Raw genomic sequence first — 27374 nt, 5'->3', positions numbered from 1 at the left:
AACGATGCTGACGCTGTTGTCGACAATAATAATAATAATAATGATGATGATGATGATGATATGTCCAATCTTTTGTCCATCCCTCGGGTCGTCCACTTAGAGCAAACGACACCGGTTCAACAACCAGAGCTTCCAACTATACCAACACAAGAACAACAGCAACAACAAGGAATCGGAGCTGCGACCGTTGTTTTGGTTGCAGCTGACCCTGGATCCGGAGGAGGCGACCGGGATCCGTCTCCGTCGATAGCACCAGTACCACAAACAGTTTCCATCGAAACCCACCGATATGTCGATGGGGTTGGGAATTTTACGGTTGTGGCACCTCCTAATTCTTCTTCCCATCAACAACAACAAACTCCGTTGTCGCACGTGATCGTGAGCTCTGCGAACGGTTTTATTAAAAGCGTCAGCGATGCTGCAGACGACGTCTCTGGAAGGATCGTCCAGCATCCGGCGTTGTCCCGTCATCAAAGTCTTCTCGGTCCGCACGCTGGTTTGACTGCCACGCACGCGTTGTCCTCTACGCCGTCGGACGTAACGCGGACCACCCTGACCGACAGCAATGACAATGACAACACTAGCGTCGCTGACGATGAAGCCGGTACGAACCGCGACACAAACAGCAACGAAATTCTTATGAACCATCCGATGCATATAACTCTTCATCGGCAGCAGGATGCTGACAACGATGCCCTCGATGGTGAAATGGACCCCGACGGCGTTGAAAACGGACAGAACGAGGAAGGTGTCGATTCCGATATGGAAACTGACCACCAATCACCAAACGGTATGCCGCCGGGCAGCATCAGCATCACTTTAGCCCCTTCGAACGATGAAAGCGGGGCTCCTTTGGGATCTAGTCAGAATCCGATCCGTATAATCCAGCAAGGAAACCAGTACACACCTTTACAGCAACTGACGACGGACCAACTGCAACAGATAATGCAGGTCGTACAACAGCAACAACTGGCCCGTAGCAACCAGGCGGAGAGGTCGAGCATCTTGTTCAACCCTCAGACGAACACCCGGATTGTGTATCGCGTCATCTATCCGTCCGAGCTTCACAAATCGGCCGAGGTTGGGGCCACCGGCGAGGCCGGATCGGACGGGGTTGCTTCGCAGCCACAGGTGGAGACCCAGTCCCAGGGGCAGCAGACGATCACCTTCGGACAGTTGCCGAGAAGGGCCTACCGACGCCGGAACAGGGACGAGGAGGAGAAGATCGACGGTCCGGAGTTGACCAAGGAGGAGAAGGAGGAACGGAAGAAGAAACGTCCGAGGACGCGTTCCGGCCGCGTTTCCAAACCGCCGAAGCACATGGTGCAAGATTACAAACACATCCACGTGCTGGATTGGGATGAGGATTACGACGATTCCGACGGTGGCTACTCGGATATCAAATACGCTGAAGATGAGGAGGCTGTGCGGAGGGCGGCTGCGGCTGCTCAGGGGGGTTTGGAAGGAATTAACGAACCATATATTCATCCAGGTAAGACGTCAGGGTGCTTCTTCTTCGTTATAAGCGTTTATTTGGGTTTGTTTTGGGTCAAGATCAAAGTGTAGTATCTGTTCTTCAGATGCTGCAGTGACTGCTGCACTTCCATTTCTTGTTCTCTTTCGGTGGAGGATCAGTCCTTCACGACTGAGACAATTTTTTATTTTTGTACCTTTTCGCCACGTTAAAAACGACCCTGGTGTCTACTGTCTCACTCTGTCCCGTGGGGAGGCATACAGTGTTTTTTGACAACTTTTTCGATTCTATGTGTATAGTCTATACTCATAGAATCGAAAAAGTTGTCAAAAAACAAATAGATAACAAATAAATGTTATCAAAGAGGCAAGATAAGTTACTTTTCTACCTAACTTGATAATCTTTTAGTGTTTTTATTTAATGAAAAATGTTTATCTGGTTTGAAAATCATATGTTTATCGATATATTTGAAAAAGATAAATGGCAGCGAGGTCTCTGTTGAATACGTTAAGTTTAGGAAAATGAGTTCAAACTAAAAAATTATACAAAATACTCTTAGAAACTCCCTCAATATATGTCAGCCTATGTCACGGTAACTTATATTGGGTGGAGTTTTAACAGTATTTTGTATAATTTTTTAGTTTGAACTCATTTTCCCAAACTTAACGTATTCAACAGAGACCTCTTCCTCCTCCTCCTCACCGCCATTTGTCTTTTTCAAATATATCAATAAACGCTGTATGATTTTCGAACCGAATAAACATTTTACATCAAATAAAAACACTAAAAGATTATCCAGTTAGGTAGAAAAGTAACTTATCTTGCTTTTGATAACATTTATTTGTTATCTATTTGTTTTTTGACAACTTTTTCGAATAGTAAAACAAACCCTACAAATTTTATTCGACTCTTTTGAAGAGATCGTCGATCTTTACATTTATCATTTAATTCTAGGCGACAAAATAGGGGTCTAAACATTCGTTCCAGTTCCCCTTTAAAAGTTTTTTTTTTTAATCTTCTGTGTATTTTGCTCGTTGGGTGGGGGTAGGGGGCAAATAAATAAGAGATCGTTAAACCTCAAATTTCGCCTACTTTCACTTCACCAGTTTAAAGGCTTCAAAATTACTCTCGGATATCTAATAATTAGTAAGGTTTATATATATATATATATATATATATATATATATATATATATATATATATATATATAGTACTCATGCACTTATTGATCCGTGCTGAAATGATAACGTTATTATTTAAAAAGCCATTCTTAACATGGGGAGGGTGCTTTGTACCTATTCTGTACTGTAACCTTACAATTGAATAAAAAACATATAAAACTTTAATTAAACTTGGAAATACGATTCAAGAAATAGCGCGGATCGGATCACTAAGTGCATTAGCGCCATATATACACACACACACACACACACACAAAATAGCACTGTTCGTATTCTGAATAAGTATTCACGTGTCAATCATGGTCGTGTTAATATTGCAAGCGTCATCTATATAAATAAAGCAGATGTATGTATGTGTGTGTACGCGAAAATATTTAACCGATAAACTTTTAAACTATTCGACACATAACACTGAAATTAACAGGAATTAGTAATCATATACCAAAGATAGTTTATAATGAATAAAATCTTTGTTTGGATGATTGAATAATGTCTACAGGAATATGTAGGCAAGTTTACATGCGAGGCCGGAGGCCCTCTTGCAGTTTAACGAAACTAAAATATGAAGAAATAAAAGGGGACATAAGTCGAGTTACACCGGTAGAAAGAATGCCACCTGATTAGTGAAATTAGCGTCATTTTATAAATAAAATGAAATATTGAAATTGACAATATTAGAAAACAATTTTTTTTTTTTTTATTAAATAATTTTTATTAAATACAGGAATTTAAAATAAAAATGATTTTTAGCAGTTAAGATCTTTGAATGAATCACTCCCGCGTAATTTTATAAATAAAATGGGAAACAAAGATAATTAGAAATGAATTTAATGAAACCATATTGAAAATATATATAAAATAATTAATAATTATTTTAATTATTATTGTAAAAGAATTTTTAAAAAGTTCAAATCATATTTAAGTAACACAATTCGATTGGCTATAAAAAGTGAAACATTTTAGTTTATTTTAAAATTTAAAAAAAAAAAAATTGGAAATGGAATTTGTTTGTCAAAAAAAAATCAACTGTTTCTATTGTCAGTTTCATTAATATCATTTCTAATCATCTTTATTTTTTGTCATTTTATTTATAAAATTAGGCGGGAGTGGGAGTGATTAAAAGATCTAAACCACTAAAAATATATATTTTTTAAATTCCTGTATTTAATAAAAAATTATTTAATAAAAAAAAAATATTGTTTTCTAATATTGTCAATTTCAATATTTCATTTTATTTATAAATAAATGACGCCAGTTTCACTATCTAATCAAATGGCATTCTTTCTACCGGTGTAACTCGACTTATGTCCCCTTTTATTTCTTCATATTTTAGTTTCCTTAAACTACAAAAGGGCCCAATGCGAAATGTTCTTTTCAACTTGCCGACATATTTCTATTACTTTTGCGCATGCGCAAATTCATTCATAACTTGAAGTGGTTTAATTTCAAATCTTTCTTATCTGTCAATAGCTCCTGGAGGACTAAACTTTTTGGATTCGATTCTCGCTGATGGAACTAAAGTTATTTTATTTTTAAACTTTTAAATATACTAGGTACAATATAGGAGTTCTCGTATAGGCAGACATCACCATCTCATATGAACACGAAGATTTATTTTTTGGTCAATGTGCACTCACTGGTTGTCCAACCTCGAAAGGGTGTTTATTCCGAAAGCCGTTCTTAACATGGGGCAGTTGGGGTGTTTTTATTCTGAAAGGAATTTTCTTATTTTCAACCTCATGTTAAGAATGGCTTTGTAGGTTGGACAACCAAATGCACATTGACCCATTTTTATTTTATTATTTACTAGCGGGAGGGGGGTACCCGGCGTTGCCCGGGTGTTTGGAGGTGTGTGTGGTTTTGGGTAAATCAAAACACCCGGGTGTTTGTGTCGGGGGGGGGGGGGGGTAAAATAAAAATAAAAAGTTTTGGTAGATAAGTATGAGAATCGAACCCGAACCCTTGAGGCGAAGTTGGAAATTAAAGTGTGAAAAAAAAAAAATGTGCAACGTTAACCATTGGGCCACCGCAAAATACTAACGGAAACACGTTTGAATTTATTTAACTATTTAGAATTGGCAGGTGCACGTTTTAATGACTTAATGAGGTCAACTTTGATTGTGGGACAGTATTTTATTTACTGCGGGAACGCTTTTTTTATTTTTATTTTTCAAGATATTGGGGGGGGCACCAGCTCCCCATTAGAAGGGAATTGTCCTCCTTGAATAGCAATTGTCTGATATAAGGAAAATTTCCACATTGATCAAATCTGATTGCTTTCGGACATTTCTGGCGATCGCGACCGGAAGAAAATACCACCAGAATTAGTGTCGCTTTTATTATACAAAAAAGCCTAATCCACATGCGGCGAGCGAAAAAATGTTGAATATTTATCTTTTCAAAGTCGAGCAAATTAAATAGACAGGCGACCTCCGTTGTTAACTCATAGATATTATGATTTATATGTGATATAAAAAGTTTTAAGAAGTTGTGAGCCGACCGACCGCTTCTTGGAAAAAAGCTTTTTACAGACATACACAAAAAGCGAACATACATACATTTTCGCTTTTATATTTATAGATTGCTTTTTCACTCCAAACAAGGCACAGTGCCACTTGGATGTAAGGGGGCTACTATTTGGGACCAAATTTATAGGGATACTATGTAGGGAGTTGAGCAGCAAAGTGTCTGTTCACATTGCACTTCCCTACAGCCACCTACCTTGAAAATGCTGCTGTGAAACCTGACATAGTTATATGGAATAAATCAGAGAGAGTTGCAACCTTGATTGAAGTGAGTGTCCCTAATGATGGCGGACTGAACAGAGCTGAAAGAGAGAAACAGACCAAATGTCAAGGTCCCATGTATGATATGAAAAGAAACTGGAATCTTAAGGAGATATCAATCATACCAGTTATCATAGGTGCCACAGGGCTTATGAAGAAGAACCTGAAGTCTTACCTAAATAATATTCCTGGTGAACCAAGTGCAAAAGAGATCCAGACAATTGCACTTAAGGGAACAACGAGGATACTAAAAAGAGCTCTCGATTGGTTTCAATAAAAAAGTGGGGCAATGTTGGCAGCTGGTTTGGCTGCCCCATACCCAGCATTACAATTTTCAAAGGAAGAAAAATAAAAAAACAAAATAAGGAAGCAGGAACCCAGGGGTGGTGAATTCCAAAGTCTAGCAGAAGAAACTATTTGATTGTAAAGCTGTCTAGTATCTAGGGATCCTTACAGCATAGGGGTGGGTGGGATTTTGCTGCTTGTCGGGTGAGTCGAGGCTATTTATGTTGGGGGGTACAAGGGTTTGGAGTTCATTGGAGCACATTCCATTAACATACTTGTAAAACAGGCACAGGGATGCAACATTTCATTAATGGAACAGAGGTTGAAGTTTGGTTGACAAAGTGAAACCTATTAGGTTGGCGACTTTTTTTTAACCCTGTCTAGGAGTGAGAGACTAGTAGCAGATGCACTAGTCTAAATGTGGCAAAAATACTCCATACATGGGCGAAAGGTGGCTTTTGTAGAGGTACAGAATACTCTCAGGCTTAAGTAACTTTCTAACACGATAAAAAGAGTCAGTCTTCTTTGCAGCAGCTTTGGCAATGCCCTCAATGTATTTGTTCCAATTCATGTTCCCTGTGAATGTTAAGTTGAAGTGTTTGAACGAAGTACTTTCATTAGCCATGGCTATCAGTGGTTGAAAAGGTTTCTTGTAATTATTAAAGAAAAGAAGCTTAGTGTTGGCAGCATTGAATGTTACCATCCATTTACATCCTCCATTCCAAGACTGACTGAAGGTCTTCCTATAAGGTTTCCGCTATTTCCTTAGATATGTGTTCATTCGTTTTCCCCTCATGTAAGTTATAGAACATAGTATCCTCAGCAAATATACCCATCTCGGAGACAATTTTATCAGAGGTGTCATTTATGAATATCAGGAATAATAATGATCCAAGGATTGACCCCTGATGCACATTAATATCATGTTTTGACGTACAACCATCAAGGACAAGCTGAATTTTTATCTTTTATTTAAGAAAGATTTGATTATGTGAAGTGTTCGTCCAGTAATACCATATTATTTGATTTTCATGAGAAGACCATCATACCATACCCTGTCAAAGGCTTTAGATATATCCAGGACTATTGCCCTACCCTTCCCTGCTTATCCAGTGCATGGTATATACATTTAGAGATTACAGTTAGGATATCTGCAGTAGAATAGGCTTGCCTACTGTTGGTTGGAAAAAAGTTCAGTATCAGTGAGCTGGTAGATGTGTTTGATTAATTAAGGACTCAAAGATTTTGGTGAAGAGATAGAGGAGGCTAATGAAGCAATAATTTAGTGGGTCATTATTTTTTTTTATTTATTTATTTTTTGCCAGAATTCTTGTAAACTGGTATAACAGAAGCAATTTTCCAGCAGTCAGAAAAGCAAGATTCGGTAAGGCATTTGTTGAAGAGTTTGGAGAGAACTGGGGCAACCTCAGCGGAGCATTTTTTAAATAATATGGCCGGGATGAAATCAGGTCCACATGCCTTTGAGTTGTCTAGAATATCACAAACTTTGGAAGCGGTGATTTTCAGATCAAGTGTGGTTTCTGTCCTGTTAAGTGTTGAGACATTATGTTGAACAAAGATAGCGGTGAAGAATCAGTGCAGTTCCGATCTTGAATGTTAAGTAATTTTTAGTAACAAAGATGGTGGCGAAGATTCAATGCAGCTCCAATCTTGAGTGTTAAAATAATTCCTACTAACAAAGATAGCGGCGAAGAATCAAATGCATGTTCGTGACAGAGATGACGGCGAACTGATTGAATCTAAAATTTGACAATAACTTTGGAAGCTTCTCATTGGTTGATTATTATAACTTGTGGTTATAAAAACGATCGTAGAAATCATTGGTGGCATACCCCCATTAGGAGTCAAAAACATTTTAACGTGTCCGCAAAGGAAAATCTGGGAGGGAGTTGTTTGCTGGGTCCAAAGTAGAGTTGGAGGAAAACCGTTGGGCAAACAGATTAGCCTTTTTGGTTGCTGTGCAAACAACCTCAAGGTTAATTTATTTTATTAATTTTATTCTATTTCTATTATTCTAATCTTTATTAGTTGTTTCACGACGTTTCGGCCAACTATTCCTCTGGCCTTTGTCAGGTGGTAACCGTGACGGATAGGAACTTCGAATCTCCTAACTGCATTCTCAGCAATCACTGCCATCCATAGTTGTTGTCGTCTCACCACGTTTTTAGCCAAGTTAGCTTCTGGCCGGCTTTGGGTAGGATTAAAACCGCTATCTTCAGACAATGCTGATCTAGAACCGTAGAGATTCAACGTCTCTATCAACTGCACCACAGGCCCCGAAGGGCGATCAAGGTTGGATTTTTTTTTTATCTTATAAATCCACGTTTGTTTATTATATGATCTTCCATGGTCGGATCCGTACCGAATGGTATATATATTACTTGAATTGGAATTCATTATTGAGATGAGTATTATTCATATTAATTTATTTATTGTGGACTATCATTCTCATCTTTATTGGTTGTTGTTTCACAACGTTTCGGCCAATTATTCCTCTGGCCTTCATCAGGTGGTAACCACGATGGATAGGAACTTCGAATCTCCTAACTACATTCTCAGCAATCACTGCCATCCGTAGTTGTTGTCGTCTCACCACTAGGAATAGTTGGCCGAAACGTCGTGAAACAACGACTAATAAAGATGAGAATAATAGTCCGCAATAAATAAATTAATATAAATAATACTCATCTCAATTAAAATAATATATATAACCTCAAGGTTGTTGGATAGTCGAGGAATTGTTGATTGCCCATTATTTACTACAATCTTAAGTTTCAAATTTCTGCGATTCAGTGCTTTCTGGTGGTTTCGGTATATCTTCTCTTAGCTATGGCTATTTCACTCATACAATTATTTCTAGCTTCTATATACTTTTGTCTAACTGTACTGCTCTTGTTTCAGATAAATCTGCAGTATTCATGCTGCCTTTAAGCTATAGCAGTTGTATAATTAGAAGTGAATCGTTAGAGTGGGGTTTGCTATAGAACTTACGTGGAGGAACATGCATTTCAATTGTTGCTTTGAACCATTCAATGGTCTCATTCGCGCACTGTTCCACAGGAAAAGAAAAGATATTTCTTATGAAGCATCTCTAATGTGATCCCCAATGGTTTCCCAGTCAGTCTTCTTGTAGTACCTTGTCGTTTTGAGGAATGGCTCTTCAACTTGGGGTCGAGAGTTTAGGGTGATATCTATCATTATTACAACATAATCAGCATTCCTGAGAGGGCATTGGGCATTTGTTACATGATCCTCAGGAACTGTGGTCAGAAATAGGTCTAGAAGTGAGGCTTGCAGATCCTGTTGACCTGGGAGATGAGTTGGGAACAAACTGGATTTAAACTTAGGACACCCAGGTCGTTAGTCTGTATCGTTAATCAGTGGACCACTGTCATCTCCTGTCATCGTCAGTGATTATTGATTACTGATAACAACCGGTGGTGTTCCCTGGAGTCTGAGTGACAAGTCTCCTCAAGTTTCACAATCTTTAGGAACTGTGGTCAGAAATAAGTCTAGAAGTAAGGTTTGCAGATCCTGTCGATCTGGGAACGTTACTGTCTGTGTCAGGGAATGGGATATAGAAAAATTGTGTGATGCTACCAGCTGTGTCTGTGGAACTAGAGAAACCAAGCCAATTACTGTGGTAGACATTAGTATCCAAGTTGTTGTCATTGGCTTCCCGGATAGTTTTCTAGTCAGAATTCTTTCTAGAAAGACACCACACTTACGGGAGGGACCAGGTGAAGGTCGGCAAGATCCTAAGTGAAAGTGATCTTTTTTTTTGTGGAACAAACTGGATTAAAACTTTGGACACTCAGATCGTTAGTCTGTATTATTAATCTCTAGATCACCATCACTCCCGCCATTGTAAGTGATTATTGCTCACTGATAACTGGTGGTGTTCCCTGGAATCTGAGTGACAACAAGTCTCCTCAGATTTCCAGTACTCTCCACCTCTTTTGATAATCTTTGCAAATGAATTTGCATTATCGCAATAACCGTTTGCTATTTACTTCTCACTGGCAATAACCATTGGTCTTCACTGGAATTTGAGTGGCAATAAGGTTTCCGTATGATCCCAGTCAACTTCGCATTCATCCAGTGCTTAATTAATGCAGTAGTTAATCCTTTATCTCTTTGGTCTTTCCATCCTCCTGGACTCTTCTCGACTATATGATGTGAACACTACACTATGTTGTGGGGGGGGGGGGTTAGTTAATTTACAATTTTGCGATTTCAGTTTTTGTTTTTTTTGCTCTGTGATGTTTTTGTTGTACTTCTACTCACTTGGGGTTCTCTCATGGAATGATTATCAATGATCACTCGCTGACAACAACATGTGGTGTTCCTTGAAATCTTGATGACAGCAAGTTTCCTCAAATTTCCATTGCACTCCATTGAAAATCGTTTTCAGTTCTCGTAACAGCTGTTTACCATTGAAATCTCATTGATAAACGATTGTTAGTGTCTTCTGGAATTTGAGTGGGTATAAAGCTCCCGAACTGTCTGCGATCAAGTACTGTCTGCGATCTTTAGGTGGAGGTCTGAAGGGTGCTCACTTTACTTGATCTTTTCATTCTCCTTAACCCTTAACTTGTGACCTCTCACATTTTTTGTGTGTGGGGGGGGGGGTAGCGGATTTCTAGCAGTGTCACTTCCCTTAGATTCTTGCAATGTTTCCTTATATATTTTTTGCTTTTATTTCTGTTTCAACTTACCCGTAGTTGGTTTCTGCACATGAGGATTTTTCTTGATGCTTCAGTACAATATTTTATCATTGTGTTATCTTTTTTTTTTCTTTTGATAAGGGGTTACCACATTATCAAGGCCTGAAGACCACTCAAGGATAAGGGTTAATGGGTGTACAATAGTCATCAGGCCAACAGTGTATTAATCGTTAGTAGTGAGAATTTGGTATAATTTGATTATTTAAAGGGATGGCTCAGCAAAAACTTGTTTAGATTGGACTTGAAGACAACCATATTGTGGTCATCTGGAAAGCAAGCCAGCAGAATAGAGTTCCATAGATGGGCAGTTCTAGGAAAGAAGCTTTGTTCATGAAATCCATATTTAGATTTAGGCACGGATAGAAATTGGGAGGAAATTGTTGATAGTGGTTGTAACTAGATGAGTTCCTTTTGTGAAAGTTTGGCAGGGAGATTAAAGCTCAGATGAGCACTTGTCATGAAAATAACGATGGAGCAGACTGGCTCACAATATCTCTTTTGTGGAAAAGAAGTTGCAGGGAGGAGAAAAAGGCATCATCTATCGGGTTTTGAAGCCAGTTTTGAGCTCTGTTAAGACAGGATAGGATGCCCCAAAAGGCTCCTCCCTAGATAGAGCAACAGTACTCCATAGGATGTATTTGACTTTTATACAGGTAGAGGATTGCGCTGGGAATTAGATGCTTTCTGGAGCAATAGAATGATGCAACCATTTTTCCAGAGACCTTAGCAACTGATTTGTCTTCCATTTCTGTTATCTAAAGGTCTTTGAAACATCAAGAGTTATTACTCTAAAAATGAAGCCTCCGTCAATCGATTCACTGATCCTATCTGATATTACAGTCAGTACATCAGCAGTTGATATTGTAGGATAAAATCCATATTGGTTGTCACTGATTAGGTTGTTTTCGTAAATTTTTACTTGCTTTCCACCTTAAAAATCACCTTTAAATGACGCCTTTATAGGCTTTCGGGTATTCTGAAAACAAATATCACATCTAAATTTGTCATAAATAAGTCAATTTCTAGAGATTAACTTATGTTATCACCGGAAATATATGCATGTTTGCATGTACAACAATGGCCACCAGTGTTACATTGCTTAATATCCGGAAAACTATGTGTTTGCAACAGATTTAAATGCGATATTCGTTTTCAGCATACCAGAAAATCTCTAAAAGTCATTTTAAAGGCGATTGTTAAGGTGGAAAGTAAGTAAAAATTCTCTGTTGTTTTTGCTGAGGTGGTTGACAACTTTTTGATTTTTATTACAAATTCAACCAACTTGCTCATGATGCACAGGAGTCTGTACTGTGATGCAGAAGACCAATTTTCTAGTATTTTTAAATACTGGGTACTGGGCAAACTGATGAAATTTTCCAAAGTGATGTAAAAGCGTTTTCTCTTTTAAGCAATGATTAAACAGATTTGTTAAAATAAGAGCTAGTTCCGGTTGTAGCTCCTCAGGCACTATGGTTGGAATGTTGTCAGAGCCAGTTGCGTTGCTGACATCTAGGTCCTTGATATGTTTGGCAACATCTCAGACTAATATATTAATCAAAGTTCTAAACGCAGATTCCATGAACAAAGCTTTTTTTCCTAGAATTGCCCACATCTGGAACCCTGTTCCATTGGCCTGCTTTCCAGCTGGTTACAATATGATAGCCTTCAAGTCCAATGTAAACAAGTTCTTACTGAACCATCCTCTTAAATAAATCCAAATTCTACCCACTCTACACCATGAACGATTTCCTAAACTATCACCTTACATTCATTAACCCTTATCCTCGAGTGGTCTTCAGGTCTTGGTAAGTGGTGACTACCTTGTAAAAAAAAAAGGTTTACAAGCCACTCGAGGATAAAGTTTAAGGAGTTTGTCAGTTAAACACCGAGAGAACACATTGAAGATTTGAGGTGGTTGAAATGGTCATATGCTCATTATTTAAGAGAATGACGCAAAAAGAATTCAACATTGGACTTGTAAATGATCATGTTTTTTTTTTGTTTTGTTTTTTTTCTCAAGACATATCGCCACTTGGATGTAAGGGGCTACTATTTGGGACCATGCCTAGGAAAGATTAACAAGATGTTGGTTTACATTACATTTAAACTTCTGCATATCAGTACAGTCAGGGAAGCAGGTAGCAAGAAGGTACAGGATACTCTCGGGTGTGAGTAGTCTTCTAGCACGATAGAGGGAACCCATCTTCATTGCAGCAGCCTTTGCAATGTCCTCAATGTATTTATTCCAGTTCCCGTGAATGTTAGGCCAAGGAGTTTGAAATAACAATTCTCAGGTAGTGTTATTTGTCATGGATATCGGTGGTTGGAGAGGTGTCTTGTAGTTGTTAAAGGAAAGCAGCTTAGTTTTACTCTCATTAAATGTTAATTTAGTTTGCTGGGCTTATGTTCCATGGACGTGAAGTTCTTGGAAAGAAACTTTGTTCATGGAAGTTTTGTCTTATTTTCGGTACAGAGAAGAATTCCAAAGTCTAGCTGTTCATGGGAACAAACTATTAGAGTAGAAAGCTTTCTGGCAGTTAGGGACCTCAACAATGAAGGGGTGAGATTTTGTTGTAAACAGCTTTGTCGGGGATATGTATGTCGAGGGGGCACAAATGCAATGAGTTCATCAGAATACATTCCATTAAAATATTTATAAAACAGGCACAAAGATGCAACATTGCGGCGATGGGACAGAAGTTTGAGCTTAGTTGACAAAGTGGAACCTATTAGATTGAAAATTATTTTTTTAACCCTATCCAAGAGGGAGGGGCTAGTGGTAGATGCACCAGCCCAGATGGGCAACAATACTCCATGCATGGGCGAATGGTGGCCTTGTAGAGGTACAGGATACTCTCAGGTGTGAGTAGTCTTCTAGCTCGATAGAAAGAACCAATCTTCATTGCAGCAGCCTTTGCAATATGCTCAATGTATTTGTTCAAGTTCATATTGCCCGTGAATGTTAGGACGAGGAGTTTAAAGGAACAATTCTCAGGTAGGGTGTTATTTGTCATGGATATAGGTGGTTGGAGAGATGTCTTGTAATTGTTAAAGGAGAGCAGCTTAGTTTTACTAGCATTAAATATTAAATGTAGTTTGCTGGGGTTGTGTTCCATGGACGTGAAGTTCTTGGAAAGAAACTTTGTTCATGGAAGTTCCGTTTTATTATTATTATTATATTATTATTTAGAAAAAGAAAGGAGAATTATTTACTATGGTTGGAGATAGACGAGTTCTTGCTGTGAATGGTTTATGGAGGGGTAGCAGAGATGGTAGTTAAGTTGAGCATTAATTCAAAATGAGTTTAAAGTGTTTAAATTGTGAATTCGAAAGTTATTTGGGGCTAGAATTAAAGTTTATAAGCAAATGCGTCATTTTTTTTTTTTTTTTTTTTTATGCAGTAAATTAAGGGTTTCCAAAGTCTTCAAATCGGATGGGGGGGGGGGGGGCATATTGCTAACTTTTTAGAGCTACCTGGACCAAAATGGAAAAAAAATGAGCTGGAGGTGTTTTATACTGTTTTGCTAATTAGTTTTGCTTTTTAATGAAACTAGTTCTCACAAACCGCATTCTTTTTAATCATTTTTGAAACAAAAAGAAAAACCACAACACTATTTTCACACGTTTCCATTTAAAAAAATTTTCCTGAATAGTTTTAAGTTTTTCATAAGTGCTCTACGGGTCGGATTTTTCTTTTTTCTTTTTCTATTTTCACCCCAAACAGTGCCACTTTGATGTAGGGGGCTACTATCGGGGACATAAGTTGCAGGGATACTATGTAGGGAGATGAGCAGCAAAATGTCTGTTCACATTACACTTGAACTTCTGCATGTCAGTACCATCGGGGAAACAGAATTCCGGGAGGGAGTTTCAAAGTCTAGCAGTTCTGAGGAAGAGACTATTGAAGTAGAAGGCTTTCTTACATCTAGGGATTTCTACTGTGTAGGGGTGGGATTTTGCTGTTTGTCGAGAGTATTTACGTTGAGGGGTACAAGTGCTCTTAGTTCGTCGGAGCATTCACCATTAAAATACTTGTAGAACAGGTAGAGGAATGCAACATTTTGTCTATGGGACAGGTTGAAGCTTAAATGACAGTTCAGGACCTATCAGGTTGGCGACAGGAGTGAGAGACTAGTAGCAGATGCACCAGCCCAAATATGGCAACAATACTCCATGCATGGGCAAATGGTGGCCTTATAGACGTACAGGATACTTTCAGGCATAAGTAGCTTTCTAGCACGGTAGAGAGAGCCCACCTTACTCGCAGCGACCCTGGCAATGCTCTCAATGTATCTGCCCCCACTCCTGTTCCCTGTGAACGTCAGGCCGAGGAATTAAAAAAAAGTACTTTCAGGTAATGTGTTTTTGGCCATTGCTATTGATGGTAGAGAAGGTTTCTTGTAATTATTGAAGGAAACAAGCTTTTTGTCAAATCTGGAAATAAAATTTATGAACAGTCTGAACAAAACGTCTATATTTTCATATTTGGTTTGTTTTACAATAGACAAAGGTGTAAAAAAAAAAAAAAGAATGGCCAAGAAAACGAATATATAACAAATGTTATCAATTCATTTTTTATTTGCTTCGAAAAACTAGTGTCGAATACTATTTGAGAAAAAAATGCCGCGATTTTATTCTAACATCTTTGAAGTCTCAATGGTTCAAAAATAGAAAATACTGTTAGAAACCTACCCAATAAATGTTACCGTGACATTTATTGGGTAGGTTTCTACCAGTATTTTGTTTAATTTTCGATCTTTTAGACATTATTGAGACTTTAAATATGTAAGAGTCGTATTGCAGCCATATTTTCTTGTTTTTCGCAGCGAACAAACGTTTTAAAAGTAATTAAAGGCACTAAAAATTTATTTAGCTGGGTAGAAGAGTAACTTATCTTGCCTTTAGTAATATTTATTTGTTATATATATATATAACCCTTTTGGTATTTTTTTTAGATTAGGTCCACCTCCACCTACCTACACAATTTTCTTTTAAATGACGACTTTTATGTTTTCTACTATGCTGAATATGGAAATTGCATTGGAAGTTTGCAGAAATAAGTAGTTATCGAGATATAAAAAGTTGTATTATGCATTGTATTCTTTGGCGGCCATCGTTTTTACGCGCGTGCGCGCGCCATAAATAAATCTACGCGCGTAACAAAGACGGCCGCCAAAGAATTCTAAGCATAATACAACTTTTTATATCTCGATAGCTAATTATTTCTGCAAAATTTCAAGGCGATTTTCGTATTCAGCTTGGCTTTAAAAGTCGTCATTTAAAAGAAAATTGTGGAGGTGGACCTAATCTGAAAATTTACCACACTTTTTTCGTACCTGTGTCTTGTAAAACAGACCCCCTTTTTCTGTTCTTTAAAATGGAATTTTTATTTTTTTATCACCATTTGAATAAGAATTCTAGACATATGGTTTAGTATCATTGGCGTATATTAAATTTCGGGTTTGTAAAAAAAAAAAAAATAAATAAATAAATAAAATAAAAAATACTGTTAGAACTCGCTCAATATATGTTACCGTTCGGTGGGGTTTTAACAGTATTCTGCATATTTTTTTTAATTTTTAACTAATTTTCCCAAACTTACCATGTTAAAGAGAGCCTTTAAAAGATTTTACCCATCTGGGACGCATATTCATCTATAAAACTCAAATTTTTGCTCCTGAAATTTAATTCTAGCCAGAGATTTCGAAATAAAGTATTATTTTTTTCATTAAATGAAAAAAAAAAAAAAAATTCTAAAGATACTAAATAATTTCAAGAAAATTAATAGAACATTTGTAGATGCTTATGCACTTATGTTACCGTGCTAATTTTTTAAATAATATTTTTGAGTCAAATTCAAGTTTTACGATATCTTTTTTTTATTATTAAATTGTTAGGTGAAAGTACAGAATAATTATAAAACACCCTCCCCTATGTCAAGAATGGTTTGCTAAATAATAACGGTATTATTCCACTGTGGTAACATAAGTGCTTAACTACCAAATTTTTTTAAATATAAAAATAACAATAATGAAGTTTTAAAACATAATCTTCACCAAAAAAATTTTTCTTCCATCAAATTTTATTCTAAAAAAAAAACAAATAAAAGTAAACAAATGGAATTTTAACGATTTCTAAAATATCTTGTTTTCCCCCCCCTTTTTTTTTTTAATATATTTTTTTCAAGCATTTTTAATTCGCCAGTAATGTAGAAACGAAAATTATTATTGAATAGACAAAACATTTTAAGTAATAAAAAAAAATAAAAAAAATAAAAGGGAAATTTGAAAAATTCAATTTTGAGTACAAAAACATTGGATGTTTATTTAAAAAAAATCTTTTTTATTAATTTACGATTTTGTTTGAAATAAAAAGTTTTGTAATAATTTTATATATTCCTAGTTTTTAAATTAATTTATCATTTATATAAGATTTTAAATAATTAGCTAATTTATTAAAACACGCACACAAAAAATATCAACTTGAAAGATTCGGAAATACGTAAACACGGTTTTTGAATGCGAAACTAATCTCCGTATCATCCATCTTGGTTTATTTCAAAACGAAACTTGAAAATAAATATTAAACATTTTTTGTTGATTTTGGTCAAAGAAAATGCTATTAAAAATAGTCAAATCAGAACGGGCGACTCGAAGTCAGCAGCATAAACATATCAGATAAAAAAAAAAAAAAAAAACTCGCATTTGTTTGCATAAAATTTTCATTGTTTTGGATAAATAAAAAAAAATGGTGTTTGTGCATCAATGTTACCGCGCTATTTTTTAAAATCGTATTTTCAAATTAAATTCAATTTTTACGATATTTTTGTTTATTAAATTGTTAGGTGAAAGTAAAGAATAAGAATAATTGCAAAACCCCTTCCCTTCGCTACGATAAGAATGGTATTTCTAAATAACGTTATTATTTCAGCGCAGTATAGTAAGTGCAGGTACCATAAAATATTTATTACTTTATCTTTTTTTTTTTGTTTTTATGAAAAATAGATTTTTTTATCTGACACCATTTGTTGCCGACTTCGAGTCGCCTACACATCCAATAACAATTTATTCTAGTCAAAATTAATTCTATTCTGTAAATGTTTAAGTTTCATACAAAATGAGGTACTTCTTCAGATTCTTTTATTTATTGAGTTTTTGTATATTTTACGGACCGTGCTGAAGCTGAAATCATAACGTTATTGTTTCAGTATTCTGTATAAGTGCCCAAAATGAACCGAAAACAAAGCTCGTGTTCATCTATTTTCACAACATCAACAATGTAGCTTTGTTTTAAGTACAATCTACGATTGTTTACAAAAAGATTTACTTCCGTTTTGTACGGGCCGTTCTGCTTCACACTAAATCTGGAAAAGCCAATTCTGATTATTAATCGTTACCAGTTTTAAAATATTCCGTTATTTTGAAAAACAAAAACAAACAAACAAAAAAACAGCCAAGTTTGTTTGCTTATTTTAAAACCGTTAAAAATTAATTAGAAGGGACTTTTTCGGGGCATTTATCGTAGAGCAGAACGGTCAGCACAAAACGGAAGTAAACAGACATGCAAAACTTGAACAAAGCCATATAGGGGATTTAGCAGAGAAGTAAAATCGATCCCCCATATTGGATCCACTCGACGAAAACACGCACACCACACCGCTCTTATATATCTATCAGCCGCTTCTACAGAATTGGGACAAGATCTTGTAGTCGATAAATAGTTTACAGATAAAAAAAAATGGCTTCTACTGATTTTTTTTTTTTTTTGTCAATTCTAATAAGTTACAATGGTAGCTTCCAAATTATGCAGTCGAAATTACCTGAATATTACTGAATTATTAAACAAAACAACTTTAACCATGTTAGCAGGTGAAAAATTGCGGCCATCTTGTTTAAATCAAAACAGAAAATTACGTCTCTTTCGAACTCTTCTGTGTCTTACGATCGTTTTCACCAAATTCTAGATTTTATTTTCTTAAATAAATAATTGTCTACCTTATCGATTTTTGCAATTTTTGGATTTAATAATCTTAAAAATACGAGGAATACGTAGATACCATTGTTTTCATGTGAAATTGAGTATTCCGATTTCCGAAATTTCGTCACAATAGTGTTGAAGCGCTATTTTTCATTTATATTAAAAGCAATTACCGTTATTATCCAATGTATTTCGTATTGTTTTCATTGGTCGCCATGTTTGGCTTCGCATTAATGCGTGTGCGCGAAAACAAATATGGCGACCAGTGAAAACAATATGGAATATACTGGATAATAATAAAGGTAAGGAAAACTACTTGTCGCCAATGATTTTAATGTGATATTCGTTCAAAACATATCCAAACCCGAGAATTTTTTTTTTTTTTAATATATAAAGTGCATGGAAACTACCAAAAAGGGTGTTAAATAAATAAATGGCACTTATACAGTTTAATCAAGACATTAAAAAAATGAAAATATCGAAAAAAAAGTTTAAATTGTATGTATCCGTTATGGAATGAAGTTCTCCGAAAAAAAAAAATTTCACTTAATTTCATCAAGTAGTTTTTGTTTTACAACGAAAAAACAATTTATGATACCGAGCAAAAGGTTCGATTTTTAGGAAGAAAAGCTAGTAATAAAGATGGGGAGGGAGTGTCGGCGCTTTGACTGGAGTTATCTCCCCGTGTCATGTTCTACACTCCAAACAAAAAGAAAATTCCAAGATGCCTGCCTTCAACGCGCTCTCATAAAAACGTTTTTCCGCTGTAAAAAAACAAAAAAAAACAAAAAAAAAAACTACTCGATCAAATTAAGTGAATTTTTTTTCGGAGATCTTCAGTTCAAAACGGATACATACAATATAACCTTTTTTTCGATATTTTCATTTTTTTAATGTGTTGATTAAAGTGTATAAGTACCAAATAATTTTAATACTGTACACATAGATTCGGAAAAGTCAAAAAAAACAAATATATAACAAATGTTATCAAAGGCAAGATAAGTTACTTTTCTACCAAACTGGATATATTTTTTGTGTTTTTATTCAATGTAACATGTTTATTCAGCTCGAAAAACATGCAGTGTTTACCGATGTATTGGAAAATTCAAAATGGCGTCCGGCTCTCTCTTTAACACGATAAGTTTGGGAAAAGGTGTTATAAATAATAAACTAGACAAAATACTATTAAAAAACCACCGAATATATGTCAACCTATGTCATGGTAACATATATTGAGCAAATTACTGACAGTATTTTATCTAGTTTATTATTTATAACATCTTTTCCCGAACTTACCGTGTTAAAGAGAGAGTCGGGCGCCATTTTGAATTTTCCATTACATCTGTAAATACTATGCTTTTCGAGTTGAATGTTACATTGAATAAAAACACGAAAATTATATCTAATTTGGTAGAAAAGTAACTTATCTTGCCTTTGATAACATTTATTTATTATATATTTGTTTTTTGACAACTTTTTCGAATCTGTGTACAGTAATACAAACCCTAAATAAATAAATAAAAAAATGACTAAATGCAAGAAAATTTGCTTTTCTACCTACGCATTATTTTTTTCACCCTGAAAATGTTTGAACGTTCAAATGGAATGTTCTGTCCGTATTATGTTTGCTTAAAATATTCCAAAGAAACTAAAAATCTGGCAATGTCTATCGTTAAAAACTAAACAAAATCCATTAAGTATCCGAATTCGAGAGAAAATTTCAAGTTTGACATTAAAAATGCTTGAAGATTTTATTCAAAGAATTATATTTTCTATCATTAAAAATGTGGACTTGATTTATTTATTTATTTTTATTCTAAAAGTTTGAAAAAATAATAATTTGACGCCAATTCTTAAAAAAAAAAATCTGATAAAAAAATTATTGAAAATAAATAAATCCAAATTAATTAAAAAAAAAAAAAAAAAAAAAAGAATCAAGGAATACGTGATGTAGTACATCACGTATTCCTTGATTCTTTTTTCTGATGTACTGGTTTGCGTGTTTTCCCGCCTTATAAGTAACAATCGAATATTTGCAGAATTGAGTTTTTGAAATTTCGTTCCAATTTTCTCTTATTTTATAAATGAGACAAAATTAAAAGCGAATTTTTATTCGTTTTTAAATTATTAATTAATTAATTAGGGAACATTTTAAAAACGAATTTTGATTTTAAATTAAATAATTAGGGAAAATAAAAAGCTAGCTTTGATTTCTTTTTTTAAATTCGTTTTAAAATCATTAATTAGGTAAAATAAAAAGCGACGTTTCATTTTTTAAAATTCGTTTTTATATTAATTCAGGAGGTAAAATAAAAAGCGAAGTTTTTTTTTAATTCATTTTTTAAATTAAGTAAAATTAAAATGCGAATTTTGATTTTTCTTTTTTTTTTAATTAGGGAAAATATAAAGAAAATTTGGTGTTTCTACACTATCAGAACGAAATTTCGGAAATCGTAAAACTGAATTTCACATGAAAATAAAGGTATCCATCATCTATTCCTCGTAAAGACGATTTATATAAAAAAATTACAAAAATCGATGAGAGGTAGAAAATTATTTATTATAGAAAATAGAATTTGAAGAAAACGATCTTATTTGCTTATGTGAGACACAGGGGGGGGGGTCAAAAGTGAGGTAATTTTCCGTTTCGATTTAAACAAGATGGCCGCAATTTTTCACCTGCTAACACGATTAAAGTTTTTTTGGGTTTTTTTTTTTAAATGATTCAGTAATATTCAGGTAATTTCGACTGCATAATTTGGAAGCTAACATTGTAACTTATTAGAATTGACAAAAAAAATCAGTTGAAACCATTGTTTTTTTATCTGAAAACTCTATTTATTGACTACAAAATTTCGTTCTGTTAGTGTAAACGTGCTGCGAATTTTTTTTTTTTTTTAAATTCGTTTTTCCATTATTAATTAGAGAAAATTAAAAGCGAATTTTGATCGTTTTTTTTTTCTTTTTTTAATTCGTTTTTAAATTATTAGGGAAATTTCAAACGAACTTTAAAAAAACTGTCATTAAGTACCAACTATTTTTTTTTTTTTTTTTTTAAATGAATCGTAAAACATATTTTGAATTAAATTTCCGTAAACTTCCAGCCGGAAAACCCCGCGTAAATTCACCTAATAAATAAATAAATAAATAAATAAAATAATAGTAACTTAAATTAGAATTTAGAGATTCTATGAAATGAATAATTTCTAGGTACGGGAAAAATGAATGCCGATGCTCAAAATGTATAAACATTTTGACCCCTCCCTTTTACTTAAAAAAAATCACCAAAAATCAGGAAATTAACCAATTTTAATGAAATCTTCAGTATTTATCAAATAATGGTCGCAGAATATAATGAACTATTTATTTATTTTTTTTATTATTTAAATCTTAGTGGAAATGTATTTTGTTTAAACAGAAAATACCTTTACTAAAAGTTATGGTTTTCAGTAGTAAATAAAAAACGCAAGAATTTATTTTTTTATATAAATAAAGCATCGTAATTTGTAAAAATAAAATAATTTTTACAGGAACATTACGAAAAAAGCCCCTAAATCCGTATTAATGAATTCGATATAGCTCTAAGGAAAATGAATTTGTCGAACTACCGATATTAGCATTGAAATAAGCATTGCTTATTTAATATTTTCACACACACACACACACACACACACACACACACACACACACACACACACACACACACACACACACACACACACACACACACACACAAATATAATTGCAAAAAATATTTCTTTTATTTTTAAATTACAGGTTTCCCATAATTTTTATATGCAAGCAAGATTTTAATAATTTCCTTGCTCGCAAAAAATGTGAAATTTTCGACATATTTTTTATATAATCTCGAACAATAATTAAAAAAAAAATTAATGTAAAAACACAGAAATATAATTAAATTAAAAAATGTTAAAATTTATACAAACATTCAGAATAGGAATATATGGATGCACGTCTGGAGGAGAGGGGGGGGGAAGAAAACTATCACACCCCTTCCTCCTTTTTAATTACATGACGTCATTTTAATTTTTTTTTAAAGTGGGTTGTTTATTTTCTTTATGGATTATACTTCCAAAATAAACTATTAAAGTTGTTTTAAAAGTAATAGAATTTTTTTTTTTTAAACAGTAATGAAATTAATTGAATTTTACGAGCTCAGTATTTTTCAATTTTTAAACTTTAAAAATCGATCAAAAATTTTTTATTTATTCAATTTTTACGATATTTTCAGGGTCAATGTGAAATTTTATGCTCTTTCCAATAAACCGAATATAATTTAGACAAACGTTTTTTTTTTTAAATTCACGCCGCCCCCCCCATTTTCAAGTGTATATTAAAAAGTAAATAATTAATTTACTCACCAAAGTTTATCACAAATTGAAGATAAAAGATCAATAAATAATATATTCAAATTTAAAACAAAAAAAGTAGTGTTTTTTTTTAGAAATTTACCTGTAAAGTCCGAAGTTTAAAACCTTTTTTTTCTTTTTTCTTTTTTTTTTTTTTTTTTTAAACCACGTTGGTGGGTTTTTTTCTTTTTTTTTTTTTTTAAAAATTAGAACCTTGGTCCTTGCTCCTTTTAATTGAAAAAAAAAAATTAGGGCTTGAATGACATTTTTCGAGTAGTTATAAGCTTGGAAAGACAGAGGGTCGAATTAATTCACGCCTCCCATTTTGAAATGTCTATTAAAAAGTAAATAATTAATTTACTCACCAAAGTGTATCACAAATTGAAGATAAAAGAATCAATAAATAATATATTCAAATTTAAAACAAGTGTTTTTTTTTAGAAATTTACCTGTAAAGCCCGAAGTTTAAAACATTTTTTTTAAAAAAACGCGTTTTTTTTTTTTTTTTTTTCTTTTCTTAATGAAACCTTGGTCCTTGCTCCTTTAATTGGAGGGAAAAAAAATTAGGGCTTGGAAAGACGGGGTGGAATTATTCAATATTTTTCACGAAATTTCTAACACACAACGGCACACTCGGTTTTTGGGTTAATTAATTTATGTTTTGTACAAGCAAGGTGTTTTTTATTATTATTATTTAATTCAATATCTTAGGACTTTACTTTACTACTTATCTTTGAAATAGACCCAGAAAACTAATATTTATCTTTTTAAAGGATTTTTACAATGAATTTATTTAACTTCAAAATTTAGCTTAATTGGGTAGCTCGCCGTGAAAACATTTTCATAACTTTCTCACGTGTACTAATATTTATTTCGTTTTGGAAATTAAGTTTAGTCCTTAATCTTTCAAATACAATCAAAAAGTAGTCGGAAACCTACAAAAAAATTATAAATCGACTTTCAAAACTAGGTCTCCCATTTTTGTCCGCCCATTGTTGTCGGCCCATTTTTGTCGGCCCATTGTTGTCGGCACTTAATAATTTCAAAGTACAAATTATATAGCATATGAAGCGATGCTCTTTGTGTAAACAAATTGAGCTTAGGTATTTGAACAATGTCAAAACATTGTTAATTCACTGCCCGCATAACAGCAACCGTATAGCGCAACGGTTAGAAGCTCCGATCCTGGCTTGAGGTAGTTGCTTGTCTAGCCGCGCTGGTGAGCTGTGAAACAGCGAAACAGTACTGTATGTGGATGACTTTAATGCTTCATATCTTAGGTTGAGCATTTGGGAAGTGATATACAAATTACCATTAGCGTATGAAGCGAGGCTCTTTGTGTAAACAAATTGAGCCCACATAGCATGATGAGCTGTGAAACAGTACTGTATGTGGATGACTATTTATCTGTCTGTCTGTTAATTTTCGATTTTTGAGCCATTGTTGAAACTTCAAAGATGTAAGAGTCTAATTTGTGGTTAGTTTGTATTCTCATTAAGTACTCGACACTTGTTTTCTGCAGTGAATAAACGTTTTAAAATAAGTAAAAACACTACAAACTTAAGTAGGTAAAAGAGTAACTTATCTTGCCTATTATAATTATTGGCGCTTCTTCGTAATTAGATTGAAAATCGAAACATTGAAATTCAAGTAGAACCAATAGTATCTACTTAATTGTCATGTCACAGTAATGAACATATCCAACAAAGATGGAAAACGATAAGTTAGGAAATTATTAATGAAAAGTGTTCGAAGACAGCAAAAATTGAGTTTTGCTAAATCGGCCTAAGATTTTCATTTTTAAAAAAATAATTGCCTCCTATGTTAGAATTCAAACTTTTTTTTTTTTTTTTTTTTTTTTTTTAGCAAAAGTGATCCAAAATCGTCGATAATCGGCCCAAAATTGAAAATGAAAAAAAAAAAAAAAAATACAGCAAATAAAAATATACAAATGTTTAATTTTTGACCGATTAGTAACAATTTTTGGCGGTATTTTTGTTTACTTTTTGAGGTTTTGTTTTCATTACATAGGGCACCATGTTTAACAATAAAAATGTAAATAAAAGTGCTTTAAAATCCTTTAAAACAAAACAAAAACAAAAAAAAACGCCGGCAGGTAAGCAGAAAATTAACTTTGGTGTTCCTATTTACTTGCCTCACCACAAGGGCAGAGTTAGACATAAGGTCGGTTTTTAATGTGGGGAAAATCAGGGTGGAACGATGAAAGTGTCGCCCTAAAGTAAGTTGGTGCCGTTATAAGTAATTTCGAGGTAAGATGGAAGCCGGTATTGGACTAGAAAAAAGCTAGCATTTAATAAAACAGAAATACACAAATTAAATACTGAAATAAAATGGAGTTGTTAATATTTTAAATCTAAAATAAAAAGCATGATTGAAATCACTTATCTCAACAAAAACAATTCCGTCTCCAAATTGCAAACTGCATTGAAAGAAATTCAGTTAGTAGCGTTCAAAACATTTTTTTTTGAAATTAGCCGTTAAAAGAAAATCGTGATTTTATTCTGAACTTAAGCTAGTAACGTTTTAAGAAGCTTACCTAAAGAAAACCACACTACAACTGTATTTTAAAACTTTTATTGAAAAAATCAATTCGGTAATATCTATTCAATATAGCCACCTTCAGCTTCAATCACCGCCTCAATACGGGCCCAGAACTGGGAGCATGCCTTTTCCACAAGCGCCAGCAAGAGATTCGTGAATACTCGGTGGATGGCAGTGATCAGGCTGGCTTTGGTGTTGTGGAGGCCATGTTGGTGGTGTTTTTGATGTATAACCAAACAAAGTAGTCCAGTGGGTTTGGTTTGGCGGGGGTGGGGGGCAGTTGGAGAAGGGTACAAAGCCGTAGCTCCTGAAGCCAAGCCTGGGTCTCTTTAGACTTGTGGGCTGGCACCGTCCTGCTGCCACACCCAGGTTTGCCAGCGGCCACCTGATTGCACCAGAGGATCAGCACATCCAGGTATACTTTGCTGTTGACTTTCAAGCCGACTTTGCAGATGTGAGGTGGCATGATGTGGTTCGCACTTAAAACTATACCAAAGAGTATAACTATGGCTGAAAACTTTGTTTTCATCACTCTAAACACAGCCCTGTTATTCGTGGTAATCCAGGGGTGCATTTTGAGGGTGCTGGCAATGGTCCTGTAGCCATAACTTGGATTGGTAGAGAGCATGAGTTGTACAGCAGCGCATCTCCGATCTCACTCATTGGACATTGTGTCACTTTCAGACATGATAGAAGGCTCCTATCACTTTTAAGATATGTACACAACTGGCCTACTAGTAGATGGTCTGCAACAAAAAAAGGAAACTGGTTCTCATCCAATGAAAATGGAACCATGTCATGTTGTCTTTTTATCGTTCCATCCTGCATATTATGTCCTCTAAAAAACCCTTTTCCAAAGGAACTGAAATTTGAGAAATGTTTATTAATTGATGTCTAACGCCTAATATTAACATTTCACAAAGTTATAAGTATCTGAATTTTTATAAAGAGTTCCCCCTCCCCCCTCTTTTTTTTTTTTGTTACTCTTTTTTTTTTTGTTACTCTTTTTTTTTTGTTACTCTTTTTTTTGTTACTCTTTTTTTTTTGTTACTCTTTTTTTTTGTTACTCTTTTTTTTTTGTTACTCTTTTTTTTTTGTTACTCTTTTTTTTGTTACTCTTTTTTTTTTTGTTACTCTTTTTTTTGTTACTCTTTTTTTTGTTACTCTTTTTTTTTGTTACTCTTTTTTTTGTTACTCTTTTTTTTTGTTACTCTTTTTTTTTGTTACTCTTTTTTTTGTTACTCTTTTTTTGTTACTCTTTTTTTTTGTTACTCTTTTTTTTTGTTACTCTTTTTTTTTTGTTACTCTTTTTTTTTGTTACTCTTTTTTTTTGTTACTCTTTTTTTTTGTTACTCTTTTTTTTGTTACTCTTTTTTTTTGTTACTCTTTTTTTTTGTTACTCTTTTTTTTTTTTTTGTTACTCTTTTTTTTTTTTTTTTTTTTTGTTACTCTTTTTGTATAAATTTAACTAACTCTTAGGTTGCTTCACCAGTAGTACACTTAGATGAAATATGGCTGTTAAAATGAAAATGGCAAGAAAGCTTTATAAAATTCATATTTGGGATGGAAAAAAAAGTGCTTATTAACCAAAATTTACGGAAATTAATCCAGTAGTTTTGTTTGTATAAAATAAATTTCTCTTTTTCTGTAGGCAGAATTTTGCCGCCTTTGTTGACGTCATTATGAAAATGAAAAGGGACAATTTAAACTTTTAAAATGAGATTTAAAGGTGGGGCAAATCAGACCATCGTCAAAAAGGCCTGTTCATTAGAAAAGTGACATCATACTAGTGATACAAACGAGCAAGATCTGTATGACATAATCTATATATAAAAGGCAAAATGTGTTTGTGTGTGTGTGCACTTTTTGTACCTATTTACTATGCCTCCCCACGGGACAGAGTTAGACACCAGGGTCGTTTTTTAACGTGGAGAAAAGGTACAAAAGTAAAAATTGTCTCAGTCATGAAGGATTTCTCCTCTACCGAAAGA

The 27374-nt window shown here is 34.1% G+C and overlaps 1 protein-coding gene across 1 annotated transcript in view; it reads left to right on the top strand.

The window, feature by feature from the left end:
* Positions 1-27374, top strand: part of LOC145260635 (uncharacterized) — a 50302-nt gene that overhangs the window by 618 nt on the left and 22310 nt on the right. Inside the window, exon 1 of the mRNA XM_080118957.1 lies at positions 1-1492. This exon is cut by the window's left edge and continues 618 nt beyond it. Within this exon, the coding sequence (XP_079975083.1) occupies positions 1-1492 (1492 nt within the window). The remainder of the gene's footprint in view (positions 1493-27374) is intronic.

The sequence above is a fragment of the Euprymna scolopes genome, chromosome 36, assembly GCF_053919585.1.
Source record: "Euprymna scolopes isolate OS-2025 chromosome 36, ASM5391958v1, whole genome shotgun sequence".
NCBI lineage: Eukaryota > Metazoa > Mollusca > Cephalopoda > Sepiida > Sepiolidae > Euprymna > Euprymna scolopes.
The sequence above is the reverse complement of the archived record's forward strand: the minus strand, read 5'-3'. Positions and strand labels throughout refer to the sequence as shown.